The sequence below is a fragment of the Rhipicephalus sanguineus genome, chromosome 4, assembly GCF_013339695.2.
Source record: "Rhipicephalus sanguineus isolate Rsan-2018 chromosome 4, BIME_Rsan_1.4, whole genome shotgun sequence".
In the NCBI taxonomy this organism is placed as follows: Eukaryota; Metazoa; Arthropoda; class Arachnida; order Ixodida; family Ixodidae; genus Rhipicephalus; species Rhipicephalus sanguineus.
In genome coordinates, this window is record NC_051179.1 from 134,753,197 (window position 1) to 134,762,366 (window position 9,170).

General features: G+C 45.3%; 1 protein-coding gene across 1 annotated transcript in view; it reads right to left on the bottom strand.

Moving 5' to 3' along the window:
• Nucleotides 1–3,051, bottom strand: part of LOC119390725 (neprilysin-1-like) — a 66,995-nt gene extending 63,944 nt beyond the window's left edge. The window contains exons 1-2 of the mRNA XM_037658411.2: nt 2,923–3,051; nt 1,752–1,860 (exon numbers count right to left, since the gene is read on the bottom strand). Of these exons, the coding sequence (XP_037514339.1) occupies nt 1,752–1,860; nt 2,923–2,959 (146 nt within the window). The 5' untranslated portion in view covers nt 2,960–3,051. The remainder of the gene's footprint in view (nt 1–1,751; nt 1,861–2,922) is intronic.
• Between the last annotated feature and the right edge of the window lie 6,119 nt (nt 3,052–9,170).

The window sequence follows — 9,170 nt, forward strand, 5'->3', positions numbered from 1 at the left end:
GGAACGCTCAGAGCTTATCGCCTATCCTCCCTGGAAAACTCTTTCGGAACGATAAAATATGTCACTGCCTTTTGTTTTATTCCAGTGGCTTAGTGGCAGCAGTATCAGCTTGAGAAGCTCGAGCTCAGCCAACGTGTATTGCTTCGCACGGTGGTGGTGCGATCGCAGTATCTTGTATCTTAATATACACGATACATTCTTCAATGTGTCGGAAATAGAGATACTGATGCCTGTTTTGCGTGACGTATCTCGATACAGATACAAGATACCCAAAAAGTATCTAAGATTTTATCGAAGATACGTGCATCTTCGATACTGCCCAGCACTGCTATCATTCAAGAGCCACTTGAACAAATCCCTTTCTTTTAGATCTTTGCATGGAGACAAAACAAACGTGAATATTAGAAATCAGCGCCCATGTTAATTAGACATGTATATTTTAGATAGATAACAATAAAATAGCTGGCTACAAAAGCCTTCTATATGCTACGTATGATATATATATATATATATATATATATATATATATATATATATATATATATATATATATAATATATATATATATATATATATATATATATATATATATATATATATATATATATATAGGGAGAAAATTGGGAACACTGCGTCCGTCGAGCTAAGGCGGACATGCGAGTGAGTCCAGGGGCGTAGCCAAGGGGGGGGGGGGGGTTAGGGGGGTTCAAACCGCCCCCGAAATTTTTCAGTTTTGCTTGCGTATATGTACACGCACACACACAAACGCACGCACGAACATACATAAAGTGTGGTTGAACCCCCCCCGAAAAAAATTTCTGGCTACGCCCCTGCGAGTGACTGTCGATACAAAGTGGGCGGGACAAATGAAATGACTCCATGACCGCCACGCTCCACAGCCAGCTTCATTCTTTGAGATTAAGGCTTTATTCATTCAACAGTTGAGGCCCGTTAAACGTATAGAATATATAAATGTATAGAAGCGCTAACTGAATTGACTTCTCGCGCATGTTTACTGAGGTGGTTAAGTTCTGCGTTTCGCACAGACTTCCGACTCAAGAACAGGACGAAATGGTGCACGTGGCAGCACTAAATATTTTCAGTGGCACGCCTGCGTATGTAGCATGTGAAGAATCAGTAAGGCGCCGCAGAAAGACTCACTTTGCCCCCCACTATCTATTTCTCGCACTGAGTAGTTTTACCGTGAACCCCGAACTCGTCCATTATCACTGGAAAACAAACCTGAACTGGGCCGCTCGCGTCGCGAGTGTTTAACGTGGTGTGGTCTTTCCAACAGCGAGGGAAAAATGTAATAGAAATATTTGCACGTTGTAGCCGCTGGTAATGCGCTGGAAAATTTGCATTCGTCAGATATGTCGTAAGGCGCTAATGCTGGTATTTCTGTAACCGGCGTTGAACAAGACACCGAGAAAAGACCGATATAGGTTACGAAGAGACGTCATGCGGTTTAAATTCGAAGTTGCTCTTTAGGCGTAGATATACAGTACATTGTGTAGCTCAACATTCAGGTAAGAAGCATGTGCACTGTGCTACTCTACTTCGCTTCTATGTGAGCTGCAATAATATGAGTAATGAAAAGTACAATGTAAAATATCTGCGCGTGTACGCGCATAAATATTGTATACAAACACATTGTTTACATCAAAGATCTGCATGCAAGATTTTCTTGTATTTCAGTTAATTTCTTCAACGGAGGAAGGTGAAGACAAATGCTGCTGCACAGCGGTTACCTGTCGGCGTCGTTCGAAGCAAGGGGAGGAATGAGATCGCCGAAGCTCAGCTCGGGCTCCCCCGTTTGCTGCCGCTGTCTCCTTCGTCGAGCGCTGCCCAATGAGAGCGCTGTAACACACACCACGTCATCACCACAGCCGACCGCATTTGTTTCTTACTGATAAAAAGGTTAGTTTTTCGGCACTAGTGAAATACGCTAAATGATCATCTGTACATCATTTAGTTTATCTATTTGCCACCTTTTTAAGAGAATTGTTTTTAATACTGTTTGCTTTCAACACACGTGAACTTCTATAATATAATGTTGTGAATCGGGGTTTCTATGCAGGAAAGAAAGCGTTAGACCACTCGGAATCACTAAGCAGTGTAAACATAATGAAAACCATCAGACAATGAAGCCAGGGAATGTGTGGGGGGCGTTAACTGCGACCTTCACATCGGACCAAAAGTCGCAGGTTCGGTCCCTGCCAGCCGCAAGTTGTCTTTTCGTCCACTTTACTTTCTTTACATCTACATCACAATTGTCACAATACACTTACAACAGTGCAGTTAACGCCCCCTAAACCTTCCTTGGCTTCGTTATGTGCGGGTTTTCATTAAGGTTGTGTCAAACAAAGTAGCAAGCACGCAAATATTCCCTTCCTTCATAAGCCGTGTAAACGGGGTTTAATGATTTCCAAGACGGAAACCTATTACAAGAAGTACATGACTATTGCGCAGCACTGGCGTCAACTTACAAGTTTTATGTTAGTGGGTCAGATCAGGGCAATGGGAGGGCACAGCGCAACTTAGACAATGGACAAGAACACGCAACACACACTTGTCTTGTCTATTGTCTCAGTTGCGCTGTGCCTTCCCATTGCTATGAACCAACTCGCCCAAACCAAAGTCTTACTCCAGATCAGGGGTCTTAATTTTGCAATAGTGAACGCAAAACTGTAGTGTATTCGTGAGCCTTCCTCACGGTGCATCATGGCCGCAATTTTTGAACTCAGATCACAACTACTCAGGGTCGCTTAGTAGTTCCCTAAACATTTATAAAATGCACATACAGGTCGTATTTTTAGACAGGCGACTTGGAAATTCACACGTGTTCCGCAAATTCCGGAGCTCGCCGAGAGCGTGGTTAGTAATTCTTAATGCGGTCATGTATTTTGCTGGAAAACTTACCAGAAAGAGCGCTCACCATCGACGAGTTCCTGGACATCCTGATTCAGTCTGTCATGCAAAAAATAAAACACGGCATGGTTAGAAGCTTCTAAAGGGCTTACAATATCATGCATTGTGTTGACATTAAAACAATCTATCTGTGCCTTTTTAAATAATTCAGATCCTACTAAGCATCTATGAAAAATGACGGGACCGCCTGAGCTGCAGCTCTTATTTTTTCGTCCTCAATATACGTTCGCATGAGTAGAGAAGTTAGTGCTTTTTTTTCGGTGCACTAAATCTGATGGTAAATAACATGGCGCATTGCTGCGATTACAAAGAACAGCATTAGACAAAACATGCACGGAACATTGGTAGCAGGCGACATACCTGAAAGACTAGACTCTTCTTGTTCTTCTTCTACTACTTCGAAACGGCGCATGAACAAATCTTGATGAGGATTATGAATGCAGTTGCGTTAACTATGGCGCATAACTCTTGTGCGGGCTGCAATTGAAATATGAAGCAGAGTGGGGACAGCGTGAGGTGCATGCTGGACAACGCCATTTTATATAAGCAGAAACCTCAAATGAGGGAAGGAAAGTGGAAAGATGGCTTTGAAAGAATGGTAACGTCAGAAGGGGAAAAAAAGATAAGCGGAACACGCCGAACGTTTGACTGCTGAGCTTATTCAGTGCTACAGCCACAGGCTGATAGGTTTGCTAATCACTGACATCTGCTCAAGAAAAGCTTCATTGGTATGCACACAATGTTTATATTGAGAGTTATTCCACGATTCGCTTAGAATGTCCAGACACAAAGAGTGGCCAAGAAAAGAAAAGGTGTGTCTCTTACCACAGGCGTGCGCAGGGTGGGTTTTCCATTAAAGGGGCAAGGGGAGGACGAAGTTTCGCTGTAGCGCCCCCCCCCTGCCCCCCTGATTTGACTGTTCCGAACAAAAACATGCTTCACAATGTATGCACAAATTAAAATGAATCAATCATGTGCTATTAATAAGGGCCTGTCCTTGGTACCCGGCTTTACGGAGGAAATGATGGGAAGTAAATCGCTCTTGGAATGAAACAGAACGGTTCCTCGGCCGCCATTATCGTAAAGACCTCGCATGGTCATAACCCTGATTCTTAAACACTGACGGGACATGTCCGAGTGAGTAAAGCTATGCGGCTGACTTGGCGCCTCCTTAGATGATTAGGGGGACGGCTTCCTGTTACGCCCCTTCCCCTGCAATCCCCCCTTTTGCGCACATCTGTCTCTGACTCTCACCAGATCCGCCCTTGTTGTCGGTTTCCTCTGAACATCGCTCATACCCAATGCAGGGGACTGACCGAGGATCCGCCCTTGTACAAACGAATCGAATGGACGTCTTCCTTATCTCTTACAATATTGTCACGGGGTCGTGACGTCGACGAAGGCATCAGTCGGCGTGTCGACGATGAAGCTCTTTATTTGGCCCAACTTGTGGCCAGGAAAAGGAAGGTCAAACTACAACAATCCATACTGTACACTGATATCGGCGAACAGAGCGTCGGCCGTCGATAAAACTGATGACTGCTGGGACGCGCCGTCTTTTATACATCATGCATCGAACTTTCTTGCCTTATCACTGCTGTTTGCGCAAGCTCTGGAATACTCTTGACTATTCGCGCCATGTGCTAAATCTTGACAAAATGATCTACTACAATCTAGAACGTTCCCAGACATTCTGGCGCGGCCCGCGCAAGACAGCGCTCACACGTGCAACGGACCAGTTACACAAACAGAGCAAAAGAAGCGCGTGTGGCAATATCGTCTGTTGTGAATGGATGTGTGGACGTAAATAGGGATAAGTCCCGAAAAGGTTTCATATATGATCTTGGCAACTTCGCCCTCATCGGCACGCGCCATAGAGTGGAGGCCGCCACAGCAGCGACAATGAAAACGACGCCTATGAATGCTTCAACTAGCGATTTGCCGCACGGTTCGTGGCCGATCCTCCGTAGGGCGTTGGGCTATTCCCCTATAAGAACCAACCAACCAGCCAACCAACCAAACGATTCCCCGTAGCGAATGAGTAATTTTCTCGACCAATGAGCCTCACTGGTGGAAAATGACAAGATCTCGCAAGGTATGCGGCCATTCTCAGTAGTATCCTGTACCGATGAGTACCTTGCACTAAATGCAGCAAAACTGAGATCGCGCCAATTCACTGCCGAAAACAATGAGATCAAACTCCCTGCCCTCACTTTCCTTTCCCACCACCTTGCTCTAATATAGTATACAAGGCTGGTGGAAATGATCTCGTAATCAGCAACTTTCATTAAAGGGCCCCTGACCAGCCTCTGAAGTACAAAAAACGAGCGCAATACTCTCTCCTGGCGTTTCTCGTCTTTTGGCGCACTTCGTGACGCAGAACAGCGATTCCCGTGACGTCTATATAGTACATACTCTCGATTGGTCCATATACGCGAAATATCAGCTGTAGTTGTCTCCCGCACTGCTTTGCCATGCAGCCGCCCATCCGTTCTTCCTTACCTCGCACGACTATCGAGCGCGATCAACTGATTTACCTTCATTTTTTGTGCTTCCGACTGCGCAAACAGAGAGCAGCGTGTAGCTGACGAGCGCGATATCCTGATAGTGTCAACGCTTAGTGCTGACATGCTACACGTGCTCTTAAGAAATTAGTGGCGAGGGGGAGATATGGCCTGTGGAAAGGGTAGCGACGGCGAGGAGGAACCTACTCCCTCGTCTTTGAACGCGAGGTGGTGAGGGGCCCGTTAACACTGGATCGGCTATGCTGAAAAAAAAAAAATAAATATGCCTCGACTACGCGGACTCAACCAAGCTTGCACTCGTTTCAATGTTGAATTCTCTGAAACGGCGATGCTTTTACATATAAAAAAATTAAGGCAGCTGCGCACTAGTGGCGTCAAGCCTGAAGGAAGTGTAGAACTGGGTGGCCTTCCTTGTTGCCCTTCATTTTGCTCTTTCCTTCTTTATCTCCTAGTTTCCTTTTCTCTCTACTTGATATCTTTTCATGTCCTTTTTTCTCTGTCTACTACTATGTATTTCTTCCTCTTTTTATATATTTCTTTCTCGTTCTCTCTCTATTTCCCGCTTGATCTTTCTTTCTATTTCCTCTTTCTGTTTATATCTTTCGCTCCTTTTCTTTGGTTCTATCTCTCTATTTGTATCTTTCTTTCTCTCTCTGTTTTTTCCGTATCTTTCTGTCGAGTTAAGTCTTTCACTTCTTTCTGTGCTATGCTTTGCTCTCTCCTCTCCTATTTTCCCTCCTCCTCACCTTCACATCTCTCCTCCCTGCCCTCACTTTCCATTCCCACCCCCTTCCTGTAATAAAGCATACAATGCTATGCTATGCTCTGCTAGGGTGCCTGGATAGCCCAGTGGTTACGGAGCTCGCCTTCGGATCGTGGGTACGAGGGTCCGAATCCCACCTCTTCTCGAAATTTTTTTCGCCAAGGATTCCCTCTTTTCTTCTCTCTCCCTCATTCTCTCACTCTTTACTCCTCTTCTCGCCCATCCGAGTTATTGCATCCCATGCCGGACAAACCGGCGCAGCGGGAGAGTGCGTGCCGGGCGCACATGTTAGCTAGGGAGCGAAGCAGAAGGTGAAGAAGAGGACGCAGAGAGCACGCGCTGGCCGAGCTATTGCGCTGCATGCGCTAGAAAAATAGAGGCCATTTATTATGACGACAGTTTATGCGAGCGCGTGACGGCATTATGAACAGTATAACAACTCCGTTCTAAAAATGCTGCAGAAGGAAATTGCCGCCGTTCCTGGCTGAGAGTGGTAGCAGAAATCGTTAATGCAAAGTAAATAACTTGTGTATTAAGCGGGAGACAGTCTGGTGTTCTTGCTTATGATGGGTCAGGAAAAGAAGGAAGAGTAACCACAATCGAAATTTCACGTATTCGATGTTTCTTTTTTCGTGTTCTTTTCATTTATCCGTAATTACTACAGTAAGTGTTCCGGGAACATTCAATCGTTTCCTCGCAGCTTTCAATTTAGTTATTTTTCTTTCAATTCCTGAACTTGTTTTCGAAACCAATGAAGAGTCAGATCCTTGGCCAGCCCGTGGTGCGTGTCGCGTCAGGTCTATTATGAAACGAACAACTCGCTCTGACCTGGACTTCTAACTCACACCCATTTCCACAGTTGTCATATTCAAGAGGCACTGTGATTCTCATATATACTACAGATACGCTTCATCTATGGAGAATGGGCGTTCGACAACAGCCACTTGCTTTTCTGTTTTTTTCCTTTTCTCCCTGAATTGCCAAGCTGTGCAGCTTCTGTTTGTTCTCAGCTCAGAGCACTCGCGCTTATGGAAACAGCGGGAAACTCTTGTGTGGGGAAAGGACGCGGCGGTATGTGTAAGCCTTGTTTGCGTCGAAAACAGACGCTGACGCGCCGTGTGACTCAGCACCCGCAATGGCTGACGTCCAGTGGTGCGTGAAAAGAGTTTGCCTCCTGCGTCGAAGGGGAAATAAGAGACAGTGACGAATGAGGAAGCAACGCGCGGCTGCGTTTTTCCTAGAGCACTACTTAGTCCTCCAGTCTTCAGTGCCAGGAGACACCGAGGATTGGAGGGATGATCTAGAGACCCGGGAATCGGTGAGGCTGGAGTAATAGTGGAGATGGAGTTCTGGAAACCGCCCCCTGTAATCAATACGCAACTTTGTTTGCTACTGTATCATGCTGGTGCCAGAAAGTCTGCACAAAGTAAATACTCAAACTAATAACGTGGCCAGTACGTTATATAAAAACCTTCGGCGCTAGTTTTCTTTTTTTTCTTTTTAAGGAGGAACCCCGAGAAATAATTTAGACCCACATATTTTCACTGATGTCAAAGTGAACTTATTGACAAACAGTTGTGTGAATATGGTGGCAGTATTGTTGCAGACATGCGAAGGCTTCAAGCAGTATTTTGCCCACGATCAAGCAATATACTGGGTCTCCCAGCTAACTCGAATGAAGATTGTTTTTTTAAATCATGAGCTCTAGGAATGTCGTACCTGTTGTGTATTACTGGTAGTCTTGTGTATATATAACCTGTATTTTTTCATTACTAAGCGCTAACACTTTAGTTAACCTTAAATAGCCGACTTTTATTCTCGCTCGAATCGGTGTAACATTACCTTTAAGTTGTAGGCTGCTTCAAGTAACCCCAGAATGAAGCACTTATTTTCTGGTTAAATCTGCCTGTTTTTTTTTTCCTTTTGCGCTGTTTTAGAAAAAACAAAAGCATGCGAAACACGCCAAATATGAAATAGCTTCTAAGCGTTCTTTAATTGATACACAGTGCGTTCGTTCATCGCCGCACTGTACAGGCCTTCACGCTCAATAATGCACGCGTCGGCGACGTGTTTTGATGCGTCTACATTAAATAGCGTGAAGCCCCCACCGTGAGCTGTACCATGAACGAACGGAACCGCGTATCAACCAAAGAACGTGAAACGCTAGCCGTGCTGAATAAAAACCGCACGCGCATGCGTGGCCGCAAGCAGGTACAACGTACAGCGGCGCATGAGACATGCTGCAGTTCAACGCCGGAGGCTTGTCGACAGGATATCAAAGTTCGGGGACACAAAGCTAAAGCACATCGCTCCTAAAGCTTCCAGTCTTAATTCGTACTGTATTCCGGCGTGTTGCTATCGCATTAATTGCTTCGCGATTCCGTCTAAATTACGAATGTTATTCATTCATGTTACTTATTCAAGGTCCTCACAGTCCCAGAGGTGGCACACTGCTTTAGAGAGGTTACAATAGGTTACACAATCGGTTGTCCCATTTATGACTGCTAAAATAAGGCGAAAAACTGGAAAGAGATCGTACACTACACGAACAGCAGCGTTCAAGGGAACAGGTTGGGGACTTGTCACAACCATTTGATCACTAGGAAACAGTTGGCCAGTATCTTCTATACGCGCGAATAAACGCTGAAGGGCTTGTAAAGCAAGAACGACAGTGATTTCCCGTACACTAACGTTTCGAGTAACAAGCGCATGTCACAACGAAGATACTTACAGCTCGTTTCATTGCCTTGTCAGTGTCAAATTCAAACCTCTCGACTCTCAACCTTGCAGCCAACACTCCACTCTATTCCGTAAGGAACGCTGCCCACGACATCTCATAACGAATACGGCACCCCGCATCTGGACCACGGCCTGTTATATGCGTTGACTCATGACCGGGAATGGTCTCGCGTATACGGGCGACTATTCCAACCACTCATGCCGGGTTCATT